This window comes from Bemisia tabaci, chromosome 6, assembly GCF_918797505.1.
Source record: "Bemisia tabaci chromosome 6, PGI_BMITA_v3".
Taxonomy (NCBI): Eukaryota; Metazoa; Arthropoda; class Insecta; order Hemiptera; family Aleyrodidae; genus Bemisia; species Bemisia tabaci.
This window is the reverse complement of record NC_092798.1, coordinates 54,050,628-54,071,828: the sequence shown is the minus strand read 5'-3', so window position 1 is coordinate 54,071,828 and position 21,201 is coordinate 54,050,628. Positions and strand designations below refer to the sequence as shown.

General features: G+C 37.2%; 1 protein-coding gene across 1 annotated transcript in view; it reads right to left on the bottom strand.

The window, feature by feature from the left end:
• The window catches only part of Cad99C (cadherin 99C), a 138,449-nt gene that overhangs the window by 13,751 nt on the left and 103,497 nt on the right, over positions 1 to 21,201 (bottom strand). The window contains 7 exon segments of the mRNA XM_072301979.1: positions 1,651 to 1,771; positions 6,147 to 6,243; positions 8,314 to 8,538; positions 9,693 to 9,961; positions 13,317 to 13,547; positions 14,308 to 14,451; positions 15,067 to 15,218. Of these exon segments, the coding sequence (XP_072158080.1) occupies positions 1,651 to 1,771; positions 6,147 to 6,243; positions 8,314 to 8,538; positions 9,693 to 9,961; positions 13,317 to 13,547; positions 14,308 to 14,451; positions 15,067 to 15,218 (1,239 nt within the window).

Here is a 21,201-nt window from a genome sequence, read left to right as displayed (position 1 = left end):
AGTATTACTGGTATTTTAGCGAGGGCCACATGCGGCTTTTTGCCCCATCGGACCTACGGCTTTTTGCCCCATTTGATGATGTAGGTAAACATAACCTCAAAATTCAAAGCCAAGGCCATTAGCCCAAAAAAGACTGCGGGATATTCAAACCATCCTTATCATTGTTTGAACTGCAGCACGCCCGAATTTTTCGGTCACCTACAGAACTTGAAATTCACCAAAATAAAACTGGAAAAATCGATTTTTTTACACAAAAAATTGACTCTCCTCATATTTTCGAGGGAACACGACCGTTCGGTCCGAAACTTCCTCAACGCGACAACACCACCACTAGTCATATTTTGTTTGACGCAACAACTTGGGACATCTCATAACAATCGTATTTTGTTCGGATGTTCTTTCTGTTAAGGGGCAAGCCTTCTTTTATTCGTTTACTTTTTTGCACAATTTGGCAACGTTTCTGCAACATCGTTTCGAAAAAATTGGAAAGTCCTTGGAGCTTACGACTGTTGTGTGCATTTGTTAACAGGATGTCTAACCTCACGTCTAGCTGTTTTGCTCTCATTGGTTGTGACAAAGTGATGCAAATAACACAAAATAGGTGACAGGAAAAATTGTTGCATCATACAAAATACGTCTAAATAACTAACACGGTCACGGTGCCAACCTAAACAATCCTCGAAAAAAAACTGGGGTGGGGCTTTTTGCCCCATGCAGCAGCCTTTTACCTCCACCTACCCTATGGTGGTAAATTAAAGACAAGTCAAACTGAAGAACGCATCTTGATGTCTTTTTGCATCCAACAGATATTAACGTACACAATTCCAAAATTTGAGTCTCATCTCCCCCTCGGCATCCTCCGAAATTTCTTAGAGTCTGAAAATTTGGGAACAGAAGGACCCCAAAATGAATCATCAATGTTTTAGGGAAAGCCAGTAGCAGAGGGGGGGCAGCAAAATGACATTCAAGAGAGCTCTTCTCACTCCTAATTAATTTTTTTAAAAGGGTATTACAGAACAATTCTGAATGGATCCTTCTGAAAGTTTTCTTAAAATTGAGAGGGACGATCACACAAAATTTTCAGCGCTATTTATGATTGATCTAATTGACCAATTAGATTTTTTAAAGGATATTTTACTGATTGTCTTCAACAGATAAAAAAAAATCCCCTGCCAATTTGTCCATTTCAACCCCTTCGTGACCTTTGAGGGGAGGTTTTATGTTGGTTATAAAGAGCAACGAATACTGGTCTTTAATAAAAAGTAAAGGCCTATTGTGCCAAAATGCGTGGTACCAGTTATAAGATATAGATAATGCAATCCATGTGTTTTCCAAAGTATGTCTTGGCAGGACCACTGCTCTAGGCAGCAGTGATGGCTTTGTGAATAAGTAGAGATTGTAGTCACTTACTCAATCAAACATAAAAAAAGCATCACTACTTACTTGTTCTAGTCAAGTATCAAAACATAAAATATCTCTGGTTAGAGTATGATTTCCGAGAGATGAAGGCGAATCTCTTAAGTAAATGTAGTGATATTTAATTACCCACTTTATTTCAAGCCCATTTGACAGAGCCCCTTCATAAATTTGAAGAGCGCTCATTCACCTAAGAAAATACCCTTGAAAGAGTACGATAAGTATGTATCTTACCATTTTCTTTGGTTATGTAACCAACATTGTCTAAATTAAAAGAATGGTTTTTATGACTAAAATCTAACTGCAAATCATTGTAACTGTCATTATCATCGACTGGCACACTCATTTGCAGCACCTGTAATCAAACAAGACGAAGAAAAGGTATAAATGTAAATGAATGAAGTAAAAAAATGTTCAAACTCGTTGAATTTACTTGTTTATACCGGCTTTTCTTCTAACAATCCGTGTCAATTTTCTCTGTGGTGATATGAACATGCAGATTTATTTTAACTGTTGGATCGTTCTGGTTCTACCGTGCTAAGGAAAAACGCTGTAAATACATCAATATTTTCCCTCGTTTTTTGGGACTTAACACTCTATAGAATAAAAACTGTTTTACCCGCGTACCTCAAATTTTCAGATCAAGTTCTTGATAGTATTTGCAAACAAATTCAGTAAAAACATTGTCTTGAGGTACACAAGTTTTTCTGCTATGATACATTGTTTCCAAAAAATGTATAATGGCGTTTATGGCGTTTACGGCGTTTTTGCGTCGCACGGCAGCTTTAGTTTGCTAGTTCATATGTTGGTAGAATGTGTAGGCAGGGGATTCTAGCCCCTGCCAGGAGTGACAGCCTGTCAGGCTACCCTGTTATCACTTCCTGATATACCTTTGTCTTCTGTCATGTCTCCGTGAGTCTCTTTTTTTCATCTTGCTCTTTTTCGGCATTTTACGATGCATTAACAACAGTGTTGCGCGCCCAATCCTTTCATTGAAATTTTTTAAGCCCAGCTGTTCTGCAACAGTTAGGCATGTTGATTATTTGATAAAAAAAAAAAAAAAAAAAGTAGCTCCTTGTCGCATCGTACATTTAGGTAAAAAAATAAACACACCACATCCTCGGGAAATTCTTTGAATAATAAGGTTAATAATCCCATGTACAGTTGTATGATTTCACCGGTATATATTGCAAGTTTTCTAGGTTACACTTTACGTATTGTCTCCCTTCTTATATTTATACACACACGATCCTTTGTTTGTCCATTCATCTTTATTTCCCATCCATATTCCTTATCCCTCTGATAGCACTAGTTTATTTAAATTGATTTGAAATAAATGAAATTCCACTTAAATGTTACGTTTAAGTCAAATTTAAATTTTGAAGATTGATTCCACTCCTGGGTAAAGCTTTGTGGTTAGTTCGCAATAATATCAACGTGAATACGTTGATTTTTTGCAAAAATTTGCAATGTAGGTACAATGTTAAGTACATCATTTCTAATCCTTGATCAAGCATTTAACTGGAAATCTGAAGCTTGTCATAAAATGCAAAATTTTCAAAGTGCTGACGATTAAAATTAGGTTAGAGAAGCATGTGAGGAGCAGAATACAAAAAAAAAAGTGTACATTTAATGACCTTGTACTTTCAAAACATCGGAAACTCGAGAGCTTTTCTTCAAAACATACAAAACTCCGAGGACCATCAAAATCTGACCACCTGCCTAACTCAGGCATTCAGACAAACAGACATTTTATCAAATGTCTGATTTGACTTTTTGCCTGTAACACATGTTTACTTTGCTTTACATAACTGTGAATACATAAAAACCTTATGGGCTACAATGGAGGTCAGTTACGTGATGAATACATGGACTTAATAGAGAGCATAGGCGTTCAATGATAAAGAATTCTTCCAGGGAATAATATTCTTAAACACCTAACCTGAATGCTAATTTCTTAAAAAAAATTGCCTCCCTTCTCCTAAACTCATTGGATACAACATTACATATTTCAATTCCTACGTTGCCAGTGAGATTACAGTTTGAATTTGATTTTACATGCAACTGTAAATCATTCTGACTCCTGTTGTAATAGTGGAAAATTCGGCCAAAGGGTATGAAGTCATATTGAAACTGTGAAACAAGCTTGATTAATGCATGTATAGAATACATGGTTGAGTTAGGATGAACAAGAATTCAAACATACTTCCGTATTTTAAAACCAGAGTTGGAAAAGTGGACCTGTCACTCTCAAAAATACTCATGTAAGCACCAGAGATGGGAACTCCAGAAAAACAATAAAAATTGTTTTAATTGGCCCATTGTAAATCTTGAAGATTAGAAAAATGAATTTGTGATAAGATTGAAATTTAAAATCATATTGTGGTTGTTTCAGAAATTTTCCATTAATTTAAACGGAAATACAAAAAAAAAATAAAAAGATATTGGCTGTGAGTCTTTTTGAGAGTAAATAGACTTATTTCAACATAATTTCCCCATTTAAAACTCAATATTTAATATTTCAAGCCGTAATATGGGCAACAAATTTTAATTACATTTTCTCTACAAGGTAAGATGATGACTCACTTGCTGATGATCATTAACAAGTGTAAAAACTTACTAAGATCTGAAACGAAAATTTAGCGACAGCGCCATGTTTTGGAGGCGTGCAGTGAGTTTGGAGTCCCTCTTGGGGGATTTTAAATTTGTCTGCTAACTTCAATAGATGGCTAGTATCTTGACAAGTTTTTCAACTGGTTTGCGATAGCCAGGAGTTCGTGAAGTCCTGGGCTTCTCTCATCGGGCCCCGTTGCCGTAAACTGCAGTTTCAGCGTATGAACGACGACTGGTGCGGATGCGATCAGCGCACTACACGTGAGATAGGGTGTTTTTCGCGTTGGAGAACATCCTAAGAGCATGATGTCACGATGCAGTAGACCGCTGCGCGGTTGCCACGCCCTGCGGGAGCCAACGGGATGGTCTAAGACTCGTAATAGTTTCGGCGGCCCTCTAGAAGGTGCGTGGCAGCGGTGCGGGGACCCTGTCTGCTGGACATCGCGTAGTCATGTTTAGAGCACTGGAATTGCTGATTTCACTAGATTTTCCGCTCGAATCGTACGAAACTGAGGGTAAGACGCTCCTAAGGAAGATCTATGAAATCAGTCTTCTCTCAACGCGGTGACCACACTGCTCGCGGTAAGCAACACGCGGTACAGCCCCGTTGCCCCCCAGTTGGCCCCGAGAGTTTTCGACTCAAACCCCCCCCCCCTTTCTCTTAATTTTAAAATTGTATTTGTTCTCTTATTTCCGGTTTTTAGAGTGAGCGTTAATGCGTAGTTATTTGTTGTTGTAATTTTCCGTAAACGTCGTAGATTTGTCCGAAAAAGTTTGACCGATCCGAGGTGTCTCCGGTGGAATTACGTTATGGTGTATGATCAGTTGTTTGCGTAGTTCCTGTGTGTATTTTCATCATTTAATATCAACTGGTGTAATTAAAGGGAGTGGCACCCCAAAACCCGTGCACGTTTTGATTTGGACTACTTCTCCCCATCTCTCATAAAATCAGTGATCAGACGAGCAACGAAAAGATCATCTAAGTCCATGGGACAGGTTTGATAGAACATCTTATTGCATCAGAATATCCTTGATATTAGCGTGTGTTATAGCTCTACCAATTAGTCATCACTGAGGACTTGAGGCCTCTTTTTCTATACCTCAAGTGGTGGAACGCCCCCCATGTTTCTCCTCAGAGGAACATAAGTTCTTGGCTAAACTTTAGGGTAGTTCTGGTCCCTAGAGTTTTGGCCCTTTCAGATCTCAGAAACAGACATGTTTAGTCTCATTCTTGAAAATCGTGAGGGATTCGAACTGGATCAAATCAAGATTAGCGAGTACTATATAGCGCTTTGGCGTTTAAGTCTTTTTGAGAATAACTGGACTTTTAAAAGGTATTTTAAGCAGTAAAAATCCGATTTTCTGCCAATCACTTTGCAACAAGATGCATCCAATGCCTGAGTAATACCGAACCACCGAAGACTCAATTTTCAACTTTTTGGCACTTAAGTCTTCGTGAGCAGGGCCGGATTTACCTATGGTGCATCGGTGCAGCTGCACAGGGCACCAGATTTTGAGGGGCGCCAAATTTTGGGTTTTTTTTCCTAACTCTGCAAAAAAATTGAGAATTGCGTCGAAAGTTCAGAACTCTGATTGTTGATTGATTGTATAAAGGCAATGGAGACACACTATCTGACCATCTCGTAAGTTATCAACTAAACAACATTAACAATGTAAATATTGCATGTTATTACTCCATGTGCCTGTGCATGCATATGAAATGCCTATTTTTGTCCCACCAGAATTTTCTTCTGCAAAATTACATCGCAGAGAAACATTAATTTATTGCGTTCCATCTTTTAAATGACCTGAACCTAGACTTTAAGGGTCAGACTTTCTCTTAGTTTCATAGTTAACAGTAACAGGAACAGGTATACCTGGTTTTGGTTTCTGCCCCAGAATCATTCACTCATTCGAAAAATTCGTATTTAGTTTAAGTTAGCACGTAACCAAAGAAGACCGTCGGGTTGGGAAATGCGCGGGCGGGGGGGGGGAGGACGTGCAAGGGGGGCGCGGCGCCTCGAAAATGCCTGCACACGGCGCCAAAAACGTAAATCCAGCCCTGTTCGTGAGAATGATCCATTCATTTTTTATTAAAATGAGAGTTAGTAAATTACCTGAGTTTCGTATTCCTTTAGATTTGGTTCTACAAACACAGGGTCATACTTTGGTATATGATACATGCGGGCCATTCGCTCTTTATATGCTTTATACCTGAAACATACAAAATGAAACAAGTGAGAGAAAATTTATTAACATTTATATATGGTTAAAAAAAATTGGCCTCCGGCCAATTTATACGCAGCGCAAGCGCCGACATTTGGGAGAGCTTTGCCCCCCCCATCATGGTGCGAGGATCGCACAAGACTTTCTTGCTAAAGCCAGGCTCCGCGCCGGCATAGACACTTTTACTGGAGTATTTTGAAAAATACTGCCAATTTCACAAAATCTTAAAGTTTGATTAGAATTTTGACAGAAAGATAATAGTTATGAAATTTTTATCCAAATGACTAAACTTTATTGTAAATCTCTTCACGATATGTGATGAATTCATATATTCAGAATCGGCTTATCGATATTATGAGGCATCTTCAATTAAATAATTGATTAATGATGCCTACTAGTAAAGACGGCGATCCTTAAAAATCTTAGCTTTTCTACGATTCATTAGGATCTAGGTATTGGATTCATTGATATAAGCGCTATGATATAAGCGCATTGATATAATAATTTAGATACGATTAGAAATTATAATATTTCTTTAAGCACAGTAAAAAGCTATCAAAAACCTACTTCAATGGGTAGAATCACTATTCGATGTTTAAATAGCCTTAAATAAAACGGGTATTGCCGAGCATCGATCCCAAGTTTCAAAGTTGGCAGTCGAATCTCCCCGCTGGAAATGGTTCACCACCCGCCACCTCCTTATCTCGTATCCCCGTAAGTTGAAACAACAACAACAGAGAAGGCCACCTCCTTAGCTGCTCATATCCCCGTGTTTGAAACAACAACAACAATGAACCAATTGTCTCTGACCGTGATAAACAAATGCGTTTTTGTGTAATCATTAATCGTTAAATCAATCATGTTCGTGCAGTAATATTATATTTGTGTTCAATACCTCGTTAAAAGGAACCGCGAAAGATGGAATCTGCCAGGATTCTAAGTTCATTAACAACAAACATATTAGTTTCTAATAAAGATCTAAGTGTCAGTTCTAGTGTTAGCTTCAATGATTCATAGTATGTAAGTACCTAATTAGTCGTCTAATTTTGCTTGGTGTATACCAACGGAGTAATTTTGGAGATATTATCTGATGCATTATATAATGCATTTGAAATCCTAGGTGTCACCTGACTCAAAACACTTGCTGCTAATACCGAGGAGTCCTCCGGTTCCTTGAGAGCTTTCAGCCCAGAATGGTGACTTGCTATTGGCCCCTCTTTAATTATGAGATAAGTCCATAGATCTTTAAGGAACTTAATTAATGACCCAGATGGTGCTTTGCGCCAACTTTTACCCGATTAAACGCCTTTTTCCAAAATCTACTGCCCTTCCCAGTGAGCTCTACGGGTGATCAAAGTGCCCTCGCTTATAGGAACCTCCATAGAAATTGACGCGTAACCCTTTAAATTTGAGTTTAGTCCAAAGATCTCTTAGGAACTTTAATTAATGACTCAGGTGGTGCTTTTGTGCCAATTTTCAAAGAATTAAAGGCATTTTTTCAAAATCTACAGTCTGTCAAAGTGAGCTCTTCGTGTGATTTCGTGGAACAAAGTGCCCTCATCTTATGACCCATATCACTTCAATTTTGAGTTTAGTCAAAAGATCTTTCAAGAACTTAAATAAATGACCCAGGTGGTGTGCTTGATGCCCATTTTTAAAGAATGAAAGGCATTTTTCAAAATTGAACGAATTACCATTACGAATTTCTGATAAATTGAACCAGAGTTATGATTTTTTGAAAATGGGTCAAATTTGACCTATGACCTATCATAACTCCGTCAAAAATTAAGATATTGATCTGTGGTTTGCACCAAAATTCTTAGTTTTTAATTTGCTTTTCAATGATGCATCACAAGATAGGGGTCACCGTTTGAAAAAAAAAATTTGGCCCTCCCCCCAGAGGGAGGGGCAAAGATTTAAACACCCCTAGAAGATGGTCCTATTTGAGATTGTACATTCCCAAAGCTTCGTTTTTCTATCTCTAATAATTCAAAAGTTGGAGGGGGGGGGCAGGACTTTTGGAACACCCTGCATGTACGCGAAAGTAGTGATACATACCTTGCCCACGAGACACAAATATAGACAATTCCAGCAGAGCCCAAAACAAGGATTAACGCTGCAATTATTATCAGACCGTACGGCAGAACTTCCCACTGAGCTGCGACAACTGCTGCTTTGGGCTGCGCCACAACCAGCGGAGGATGAATTCCTGAGGCAGTTGCAGTTAAATTCCCAGAGACATCAAAGGTTATCTTTGAGACAACTTCAGGTTCGAGAACCGACCTGGAAAAAATAAATTGTAGAATTTGATTCCTCAAACGTGAATTTTTGCTAAGATATGCGGTATAAACTTCAGTATGCTCAACTGTAATAGATCTGTTGACTGAAGATCTACTTTCATGAAATTCCATTGATTTGTTGATTCAGAGGAAAGCTGTGGTTTCAGGAATTTTTTTCATCAGCAGTTTGGCACTGACAAATATTTCCTTACTACAGAAGAAATACATGCCAATTTTGATCAGGGAAACAAGAGCAAGAGAAAAATAAGCACAGCAATGAGGTGGATAGTTTAGAGAAACCTGCCAGCCACCCCCCCCCCCCTCATAAATTTGAAAATGTGTACTTGCGCTCGGCACAGATTGAAAAGCATCCATTCGAACTTCCTAAAAAATCCTCTTTTGGGAAAATACTTGCCATATGAAAGTTAAGGAGTTTCCTAAAGAAATAGGTCAAAGTTTAAACTAAAATAACTTCAAAAGAAATAAATGAGTGGTCAGTTTGTCACAGTTCTCTTAAGAATTACAGCAACTCTTCCATAAAGGATTACAGACAAAATATTTAGAAATTCAAAGCCGGCTAAATTTTGAGATTTTTTGCTGTGATGTTCCTTACAAGCTCCTGAACAAGATGAGCTTTCATAGTCAAACTTTCTACATGCCAATAGAAAAAATCTGATGTAAAAAGTGCTCCCTTTCAGGAGTTTTATATGCATTAACAGGTGAAAAAATGTAGGAAATGAAGGAGCGTGCTCCTCTTTTCTCATATTACGTTAGGCAAGGAGATAAGATGATACGTCAACTCCATGCAACAAAAGGCTCCGCATCTTCAACTCAGCGACAGCGCCACTTTTCCGCATGATGTCACATGTTAGATTCCCAAAACTGCACTTTTCAGACCCATTTTTCTCGCGATTGTAACAAAAAAGTTTGATTTTAAAAGCTCATCATACTCAAGAGATCATAAAAAATATCAAACCAAAAAATCTTGAAATTCAGCTGGCGCCAAAAGTCTTGGTATTCCGTAAGGGGTCCTTTCTGATTAGACTTCTAAATTGAACCCTCCTAATGTTTTCATTGATCAATTAATCCAAAAAATTGCCAAGAGAAATTGCCTTGATACACCAAGAGGAAAAATGATTGGTCAAATCAACGACCTACCTCATTAAGCGAGAACTATTTCGTTCAAGTATAGTTTCAGTATCTGGATTTATTGCATAGAACCATAGATCCGAGCCGCCAGGATCAGACATTATTGTCATATTATCAGACCCTAAATTCTGCCTTGGTCCTACTTTTTCCACGCCGATCATCAGGTTTGAATGATCTTCCAGAACATTGATCACATTCTCTTCGGCACCTTTCACTGAGTCTGGACGTGCATCATCAACGACGAGAATCAACTTATGCTTCTCTTCAATTAAGTTAATCTGCAATATAATGAAGAGCTTACTTTCAGGAAAAAACTCAATGCAACAAGCAGATACTTTGTAATTAACCTAAAGTGGGATTATTCCTCCTCATGATTTAAATGAGTGCAACACCAGCTTACCTATACCTAATACACATATCTGATTTTTTATTGCAATAAATCTACATCGAGGGAGAAATTTGGACGTATTTGTGCGAAATGGAACTATGTGGAAGTGGAGAGGTGTGGTGTGCTCAGTGCTCTGGCCATGAGAATGAATGGAAATTTAAAAGCGCCAGTGACGTTAGCGGCAATGACCCACGAGTTAGCGCTCAGTTCCTTTTGATTTAATTGAAAATCCTGCTTTTCCATTTTCTCAAAAGGAACTATATCCACTTTTACATTGTTTCTTATGCAGCTCACCACGAGCACACCCCATCTTTCTACTTGCACATAGTTTCTTTTAGCATAAATACGTCCATTTGATCACTTAATAAACAAGTTTTATCTTCTTGAGGGGAGAGGAGAGAGAGTTAGGAAAATTGGCAACAAAATACACAGCTGACAAACTGCTTGATTACGTACACCCTCAGGATCTAGGAATATACAGATATCTTGTGAATATTTTCCTTGGTAAAAACGACGGACACCCTGCGGACACTGAGCATTTGTTTTTGGAATGCCCGTGCGCTCACTCCTGCGTGTCCCCGCACCTACTCCTGCATGTCCCCACGCTCACCCAAGAAGCCGTATCCAGCCAAAAAGTTGCAAAAAACTTGAAACTAAGGAGCTGGACTCTTTCCTTTAGACAACTTCATTCAGATACCTAAAAGACATGACTCTTTCCTTCAGACAACTAAGGGACTCTTAATAGCCATTACAAAAATTTCCGCGCCGCCGTCGTTCTCAAACGATATCCCATTTAAGTGCTGACTACACCCGACGTTGCTTTTCCCCAATGATCGCCCGAGTGCCGCTGCCATGGAGATTCGGGGATTCGCGTGTTACACAAGGGTAATTTAGCATTCATAAACATTCCCAGGGCTGAGTCCATGATTGAAAGCAATAATATTCTTGGGAGTTTCTACATTACGTATGCGGTTTAAAAAAACATAAATAATAAAAAAGTACATCAATTTTTAGAAAGAAAGTAGTGAATACCTAACACATGAATCAAATAAAACAAAATTATAGTTATTAAAATGAAGAAAAATAAATAAATGAAATGAAATAAAATAAAATAAGTAAATGAAATGAAATAAAATAAAATAAATAAATGAAATAAAATAAAATAAAAAGAAATAAAAGTAAAATGAAGAATGAATAAATATACAATATAAATTAATATATTACATTTAATTTAGGTATTTATTTAAATATATATTTTTTGTTAATTTTTTATTTCAATTGTATTCATTTATTTTAATATATTTTACTTTACTTGCTTCATTTTATTTGATTCATTTATTTGTTTATATTGATTTATTTAATTTCATTTGTGGGGAACGAATCCCGCCTCTATGGTCCCTATGTATCAGAAATGCCCTCAGTCTTGTCGCGATACCGCAATGCGTAGCGTAGACTGAGGTATTTCTGATAGGGACGGAGAAAAAGGCCTTTTTGGCTGCGAGAGGTGATGAAAGGAAAAACAAAGATTTTCCTTCTGACGAATTGGACAGGTCACACCCTTGAGAGGAGAGAAAAACGGGGCGAAAGCGCAGGCAATGCCACAGCTCCCTTCGGCACGAATTTCCAAAAAAACTCTGTCCGAACTCTCTCGACCCCGCGATGCGGCGTCCGCCGATCGCGAATCCTCGCTAGTTCGCGCATGCGCTGTTCGAGGTGTGTATCAGCGAAAAAAGACAGAGAGTAGCATTGTCGAATATCCTCCTAAAATCGAAAGATTTTATGGCGGATATTCGGAAACGAATACTTCTCCGACACATTTCATTTATTTAATTTAATCTGTTTTATTTTACTAATTTATAATGTATTAATACTATATGAGATTTATTAGGCCGTAGAGCATCTTATCACACCTATTGAGTTTCAACTTGATTTTCATTTATTAAATTTATTTATGTTAAAATAATTAAAGAAAATAAAATATATTAAAATATAGAATAAGACAAATAAAAGAAAATATATTAAAAAATAAATAAATTGAATAAACAAGCTGTAGAAACTTTTCTGCAAATAATACATAGAAACATTTATTTAAATTTGAGAACAAAAAGCATCATAACGAAACAAAAAAACAAAATTCCTGACACACTTTGATTTATTTTGAAGACTGTGAGATTTCTTCCAACATCCTTGATTTTTTTTTCTCAGTCTGCAGAAATTCCTCAAACATTTAAAGGAATGATGGATTGGTTATCTCTCAATTTCTAAAAAGTAAAATATCAGTATGTCTGCAATTTCACTGTTGATAAGGTGTCTGCACGCCCATCTTAGGTGTTCGTACGCCCATCACAGGTACACACCGGCTACATGGGTGATCGTACCAGCGGCGTGGCGTGGCGTGGCGTGATGTGCAATAAATCGATTGATCTGCCATTTAAACCTATGGAAAAAGATCGATAAACAGGGTGTTTGCAACGAACACCTTAATAATCGATTCATTACCACATCTTCAAATGGAAAAATATCGATAATCGATCATTCACGTTATCTTTCATCGTTTTTATCGATTTCATCATTTCATCGATATCTTTCAACACAAGAATGATATAACTACTCAAAAATCGAAAAATCCTAAAAAGGCGGAAATACATGCATACATATATACATACAAAAAAGGAGGTATACGGAGTCTCTGCCTGATGATGGTGGGAATAAGCCACCGAAACGTCGCATTGTAAAAAAATTTTTTTAAAATAAATAAAAAGTTACGGTTAAACAACTCATGAATTTCACTTAATTAACCATATATACATACATATATATATATATATACACATGAATTTGAATGGCATATATTTTCGTGATCTACGACCCGTGATTGGTGCTCTCTACAAGGTCTTGGGTCTGGGTCCGACATCATGGGAGAATGCAATAGTGTATTTTCTTCGGAAAATACACTAATATTGTTTCTCAAATTCTAATTTCTAAAGCTTGAGTCTTTTTTGGGAATGAGTTCATTCAGTATTGGCACTAGAGGGAAAAATTTGTAAATAAATTAAGTGAAAAGGAGCTACATACATGAAATTTGCATGTTTCATAGATGCTTTTATTACACTGATTTGAATATACATATATGTAGTTCCTTTGAGCACAAATACATCAAGGTATGTTGCTAATAAACATTTATAATCTTGCTTTCATTAACATAATTGAAATCAACAAAAGATAATGATAGTAAAACTGCTTACCACGACTTGTGTGCGAGCTCTGTTAAAGTCTTGTGAGTCGGCGCCAGGATTGTCCTTGGCTTCAACAATAAGTCTGAATGGCAAAGCTCCCTTATCGATTTTCTCAAAGGTGCCTATATTAGTAATTAGGCCTGATGATTCATCAATGCTGAAATATTTTCCAACTCCAGATTCATCGAATACAAAACTGTAAGTGACCTGACCAAATTTTCCACTGTCTTTGTCAGTTGCCTAGAAATCATCATTATACATATTGGTAAACCATACTTACAAGCAGACAACAGAGATGAAGACAATTTTTAAAGTCCTTTGTGTATCTTAGAAGAGTAAGGACAATCAGAATATTACTATACTAGCTGTTTGGGGCGCACTGTGCACGCCCTTACAGCTACGTAGGGGGCTCCTTCTATTTTATACATCATTGCTTGAATTGATGAAAAGAAAGTGCCAGCATATTGGCAGGTGATAGAAAATCATATTGATGATTCGCCAACAAGACTCTGACATTATTCAACCAGAAATGGTTGCTGAGCTAAGAAAAATAACATTGTTAATACAACTTTAAAGATTTGGACTCTTTCAATGTTCTTGGCTCTTTAAATAAGCACGGAATTTTTTGTGTTTTTGGAACTCCCGCAAATAGTGGAATAATTGCTTGATCATAACCTATCTTGAGAGTTGACTCGAATCGGGTTCACAAGACTCTGTTTAAACTTGAGTACTTGCCTAACACTTTAAAAAACTCAACTCTCACAGTCTGCATGCTGTGCTCTTGCCATCATCTCCAGCATTTCAACTTGTCATTATTGTCGCTGGGCCTTGAGATCAAAAGTGACAAAAATTATTGCGGTTGCAATATGAAAACATACACTCAAACTAATGAGTAGGTACCTTCTGCAATATAATGTGATTTAGTGAAATGAAAATGAGTTGTTAAACAACTTAGAGGGGAGGATAAAAATGGTTTGCAACAAAAATAGGAAAGGCTTACCTTTATCTGTAGTACAGGTAGTCCAACTTCTTTCACATCTCGAGAAATGGCACCAAAGTACGCTTTTTTATGGAAACGTCTGCTTGTACTCGGATACACAAACTCAGGTATATTGTCGTTGATATCTGTTACTTGAACTTTCACCTGGAAAATAAATTAAAAATATAGAAAGGAACAAGTTATTACTACCAAGAGCTTCCAAAGGATTCTGAACATAAAAATTGAAGTGTTTATTATCACCGACAAAAAATACCATCTATACTTAGAATGTAAGTAATACATTCGAAATTAGAATGATTTTAGAGAAGAGAAAGAAAGCTTTTGAAATGGAAGCTGCTAAAATACTTCAGTAAAGAAGAAACTCCTTGGTCAGGTCTCTAGATATTTTCAGCTTGGTTCATTTCACTTGCACACTTTTATTCAACATTGAGACATTCACCGGTTAGAGAAATTTTAAGAAGTATTACAAGCTAGTCACAATAAAGTAGTACAAGGATGTGTCAGTGTGTCACCTTAATTTACAAGTTTCAAATTGAAAGAAGACTCAGTACAGAAACAAACATACTTTACTTCCCCCGACATTTATGCAGTTTTGATTTGTGAAGAAGAATTTGATTTTAACTATTGAAGGCGGAGGAGGAAAATAATTCAGATTTTTTATTAACTTATTTGCCCCAGAAGTTATGGAGATTTCAAATACAACAAGAGTAATGATAAAGGCAGTCAGGTACTATTAGAAATAAGACAGGAAGCGCACACCTTTGTTTCACTATGAGATGGAGCAATATAGCCAGACAAAGAATCCAATCGTATGGAGAGTTGATATTCATTCCTCAATTCATGATCCAATTTACCTTCATTGAGATGAAGTTCACAATTACGATCTTCAGTTACTTGCACATAGAAAAGATCTGAAACAGAATGAAAGAAAGATAACTTTCAGAATTAATAACATCCAGCACTCAGAGGAGCCTTCGTCATCTTTAGGGAGCGCATTCCCAGGGTAGCAGTTACGGATAAGCCCATGAAAAATGATGGATAGGTGTCTTGCTACCTGCTAATCAAACGGACGAAGCTCTCGGAACTGTGATGGAAGCAGTTGGTCCAGGAAAAAGGACTCTAAAATCCAATGCTGGTCAGTTGGTCCTCCAGGTTGATAGGGGTTTGAGTCATTGGGTTGACTCCCTGATACTCAAAAGAAAATTATTCCTTTACAAACCCAAAAATTGAAATGTGAATTGTGAATGGTTATTTGATAGCTGCGATGGTTTTTTCTCTGTTTTTTGAAGCATTTTATGATTTTCATACTTTGTCTTCTATATCCAAGGTCCAATATTCTCTTTCCACCCATAAACTGCCCCCCTTCCCCTCTAAATCTCCCCCTCCTCTCCCCAGTCCCCTTAGATCTAGGAGCCTCTCATCATGCATAAGAATAAGAATAATCAGTAAATAATAAAACTGATATTCTTGACCTTCAGTACTTTAATTTATGTTTTGTTTTTCCTAAAATTTGTCCTACTATTGTGTATTATCCTTGCATATGTTGTCCTACAACTGCAATTATTACGTTTCATCTAGTTTAACTTTATGACGATCTCCGAGCCTTTGCGAGTTAATTTTAGGTGTTTCTTCTGATACCGTAAATATGTAAAAGCGTTACCTTTTAGTTGTAAGAAAATAACGCATGGTGCTTTGACAGTACTTAGACAGTATATTACCTCCATTACCACTTCTCAGCTACAACAATTACAGCAAACCACAGGAAAACCATAAAAAACTTCACAAGAAATTTTGCTTTGCGTTTATCTCATAATTCACTGTTAGTAATGTCCAAAATTTGCTACAACTTGTCGAAAAATTTGAAATAATGTAGAAGTATTCCATTAATAACAACAATACATAACGCCTATGAACGCCAACGTAGAGGACGCCCTGATGGATTGAAGGAATAAGCTGGAAATGAGGAGATGCACTCTGCCGGAGGAGCTCTGGCAAGATCACTGTCAGTGGCGGTTGGGTGTCGCAGAGCGCACAGAAGCCCTATAAGAGCGACTCATTAGTAGTGGTAGTATAACAATACATTTTAAACTTTTATTTTCTTCTCACAAAATTAAAAAATAAACCTTCTAAGTACAAAACTTTGAAAAAAACACATCGGAAAGCGCTAATTTTTTTGGCTACCGGAAGGAGGGGGAGGGGGTAGGGGCGGGTAAGGTTGCCCCCTCCCTCTCAAATTCAAGTATACTTGTAGAGGTAATAATGTTTCTTCAATGCAACTTCCTCAAAATCTCAAAAAAGATATAAAAATGTGTGCATGATGAGAGGCTCTTAGATCTAAGGGGACTGGGGAGAGGAGGGGGAGATTTAGAGGGGAAGGGGGGAAGTTTATGGCTGGAAAGAGAATATTGGACCTTGGATATAGAAGACAAAGTATGAAAATCATAAAATTCTTCAAGAAACAGAGAAGAAACCATCGCAGCTATCAAATAACCATATATTCTCAATACGGGCCTTGCAGGCCCGGGTTAGGCATTCGTGTAGGTAAAAATGATTAGACATCTAAGGGTTAATCTTAGAAACTATCTTCTTTCAAATCCATTTAATGAATCAAGTGAATTCTGTCCCACAAATTAAAAATTTGACATTTCTCCTTGTGAACACTGACTTGTGTGATAGCCATTATGTTGGCTCCTATGTGCCAATCTTACTATAGTAAAAAAAAATAAGGCCTTTTTTGTGTGTACGTCCGTGTCATTTCGCATTCTCATTGGTCTTTCATTAACCAATCAGAAAACGTCATTGAAAATCCCCGGGAAATTTAAAGGTATTCTTCCGTAAATCATTCGATATTAATGATAGGTAGACACGGATAAAAATAGGATGTATTTCTTCTAATTAACCAGGATAAAATGGAGGAATATTACCTATACAGGATAGTCCTGGAAAAACGGGATGTACCTCTATTAATAAACTGGGATGAAGGGAAGGATATCGATCTTTATGTATCGCTCTTCGATATATCGTTTGATTAAAAGGAATATTGACTGGGATAAAAGGTGATTTCTTCTCATTAACCAGTATAAAAGGTAGTAATATTACCTATACAGGATAGTCTTGGAAATAACGGGATGTACCTTTATTAATAAACCGGGATAACAGGAAGGATATCGATCTTTGTGTATCGATCTTCGATACATCATTTGTTCTAAAGCAGTATTGACTGGGATAAAACGGGATTTCTTCATAATAACCGTGATAAAAGGGAGGAATTTTACCTATACAGGATAGTCATGGATAAAACGGGATGTAACTATGTTAAGAAACCGGGATAACAGGAAGGATATCGATCTTCGATACATCGTTTGTTCTAAAGCAGTATTGACTGGGATAAAACGGGATTTCTTCATAGTGACCGGGATAATATGCAGTAATTTTTCCTATACAGGATAGTCATGAATAAAACGGGATGTAACTATGTCGAGAAACCGGGATAACAGGAAGGATATCGATCTTCGATACATCGTTTGTTCTAAAGCAGTTTTGACTGGGATAAAACGGGATTTCTTCATAATAACCGGGATAAAAGGGAGGAATTTTACCTATACAGGATAGTCATGATGGATAAAACGGGATGTAACTATGTTAAGAAACCGGGATAACAGGAAGGATATCGATCTTCGATACATCGTTTGTTCTAAAGCAGTATTGACTGGGATAAAACGGGATTTCTTCATAGTGACCGGATAATATGCAGTAATTTTTCCTATACAGGATAGTCATGAATAAAACGGGATGTAACTATGTCGAGAAACCGGGATAACAGGAAGGATATCGATCTTCGATACATCGTTTGTTCTAAAGCAGTTTTGACTGGGATAAAACGGGATTTCTTCATAATAACCGGGATAAAAGGGAGGAATTTTACCTATACAGGATAGTCATGGATAAAACGGGATGTAACAATGTTAAGAAACCGGGATAACAGGTCGGGCTACTCCGATTTTATCCCGGTCGTGATTTAGGGATTTTATCGTAAAAAAATGGGAAAATTGAGGAGAGGAACGGGTCCGCGGTTGCTAAGCAACCGCAGCATCGCCGTGTTGCGATTATGGATACATGCGATTATCAGTTTGATGTGTTTTATCGATATTCGATATATCGTTTCATTTAAAGGAGTATTGACTGGTGTAAAAGGTGATTTCTTCTCATTAACCAGTATAAAAGGTAGGAATATTACCTATACAGGATAGTCTTGGAACAAACGGGATGTACCTACATAAAGAAACCGGGATAACAGGAAGGATATCGATCTTTGTGTATCGATCTTCGATACATCGTTTCTTCTAAAGCAGTATTGACTGGGATACAACGGGATTATCCATGACTATCCTGTTTAGGTAAAATTGTCATTGCGATTATCGATACATGCGATTGTCAGTTTGATGTGTTTGATTTGTTTGATTGTGTTTCATGGTGTGTTTGTTGTGTTTGATTGTGTTTCATGATGTGTTTGATGTGTTTGCTGTTTTTCCTGATGTGTTTGCTGTGTTTGATGTGTTTGATTGTGTTTCATGATGTGTTTGTTGTGTTTGATGTGTTTTATGTGTTTCATGATGTGCTTGCTGCGTTTCATGATGTGTTTGATGTGTTTGATGTGTTTGATTGTGTTTCATGATGTGTTGGATGTGTTTGCTGTGTTTCATGATGCATTTGATGTGTTTTTTGTGACACTAAACACACAACAAACACAAAAAACACATCAAACTGATAATCGCATGTATCGATAATCGATAATCACAATACGGCGAGGCTGCCCGTTCCTCTCCCCAATTTTCCCATTTTTTGACGATAAAATCCCTAAATCACGACCGGGATAAAATCGGAGAAGCCCGACCTGTTAACCCGGTTTCTTAACATAGTTACATCCCGTTTTATCCATGACTATCCTGTATAGGTAAAATTCCTCCCTTTTATCCCGGTTATTATGAAGAAATCCCGTTTATCCCAGTCAATACTGCTTTAGAACAAACGATATATCGAAGAGCGATACACGAAGATCGATATCCTTCCCTTCATCCCGGTTTATTAATAAAGGTACATCCCATTATTTCCAAGACTATCCTGTATAGGTAATATTACTACCTTTTATACTGGTTAATGAGAAGAAATCACCTTTTATCCCAATCAATACTCCTTTAAATCAAACGATATATCGAAGAGCGATACACGAAGATCGATATCCTTCCCTTCATCCCAGTTTATTAATAGAGGTACATCCCGTTTTTCCAGGACTATCCTGTATAGGTAATATTCCTCCATTTTATCCTGGTTAATTAGAAGAAATACATCCCATTTTTATCCGTGTCTACCTATCATTAATATCGAATGATTTACGGAAGAATACACTTAAATTTCCCGGGATTTTCAATGACGTTTTCTGATTGGTTAATGAAAGACCAATGAGAATGCGGAATGACACGGACGTACACACAAAAAAGGCCATCATGTTTACTTTCCATCCATCATGTTTTATCCCATATAAACCGTTTCAAACAGATTATTCACCTTATCTTAAAATTCCAAACCTAATTGAAGTAAGTTTGTAGCTAAATTGATGATGATGTTTTGAATGAATAAGTATCTAACAGAACTTCAGCAGTATTAATAAAAATTACAAGAATAATGGGAATTAAAAAAAATTGTGTGATATTTTCATCATGAATTGACAGAATCTACGAGGGGGTTGGGCCGCGGAGCGGCCAGGGGGCGGAGCCCTCTAGTTGTAAATAAAAAAATAAATAAATAAATAAATAAATAAAGGACTGTTAATAACCAATGAGTCTGGAATTAAGTCCTTGAATCAGAAACCAACGCCTTCCAAGTTTCTCATTTTTGAGAGCTGCGGCGGAAGTACAGATTAAATCCTGGGAGCTGCAAACTCTCTTGCCACCTGCATAGGTGAGCATTCATGCGCCAGCAAGTTTTTAGAACAGCCATGATTTGTTCATGATTTGACATTACACCAGTGCGGTGAGTCCGATCACTCTGGATTAACAAAAATAATAGCCTCAGTACTGATCGGACTAAACTGCATACCCAATAAAATTTATGGGAACGGACCCATCTGTTTAGAAATTTGAATGTGCATTAGAGAATCTCAAAGGAGGACAAGTGAAAAATGTTTAACTTTTCTGAAATTATCATGCTCAATATGGTATTGATATATGGCCTTTGACAAGGTGAGCTTGATAAATTTCGTGTGTTAGAGAAAAATCTGGAGGTCTGCCATTATCTCAAAAAAAGCCAAGACCATAATGAGAGGATTCGGGAGAAAATGAAGTAAATGCTTTGTACTTGAGTAAGTTGATGTTTTCTATCTAGAGAATGTTGAAATGAAAAACACTGAAATTGAAGAAAAATAAGTGTAATATTGAAGGCAGCAGATAGAGCTATCCGTCACCTCCAGAAGGTTTATGCGGTCATCTGCGATGCGGATTAGCACATTCACTGCCAAGTTAGACAAGATGATTATTTTTTGTTGGTCACGGTGATCGACGTATTGAATAGTATGTTCTCAACACACCGCTGTGTGATGCAGGTTCTATCTACATATATGAGTCCTCCAAGGAATCAGTTGTAGATTACTGATTACGTATTGAACTGATAGACAATGCAAGCATCCTAGCAATCAGCAGAAACTGCGGTTCCAAGCGTTTGACTTCTCCTCTTTTATTGTGTGTTTTTCAAGTCTGGCAGGAACTATTTCACAAAAATAAATTGCAGTGAACGAATTCAGGGCTGTGCATTTTCGTAGACACTCCTCAGATGGTCAATGTCACTTTCCATTGAAAAAAACCATTCAAGACATTCGATATTTTTGACCAAGACTTGGTT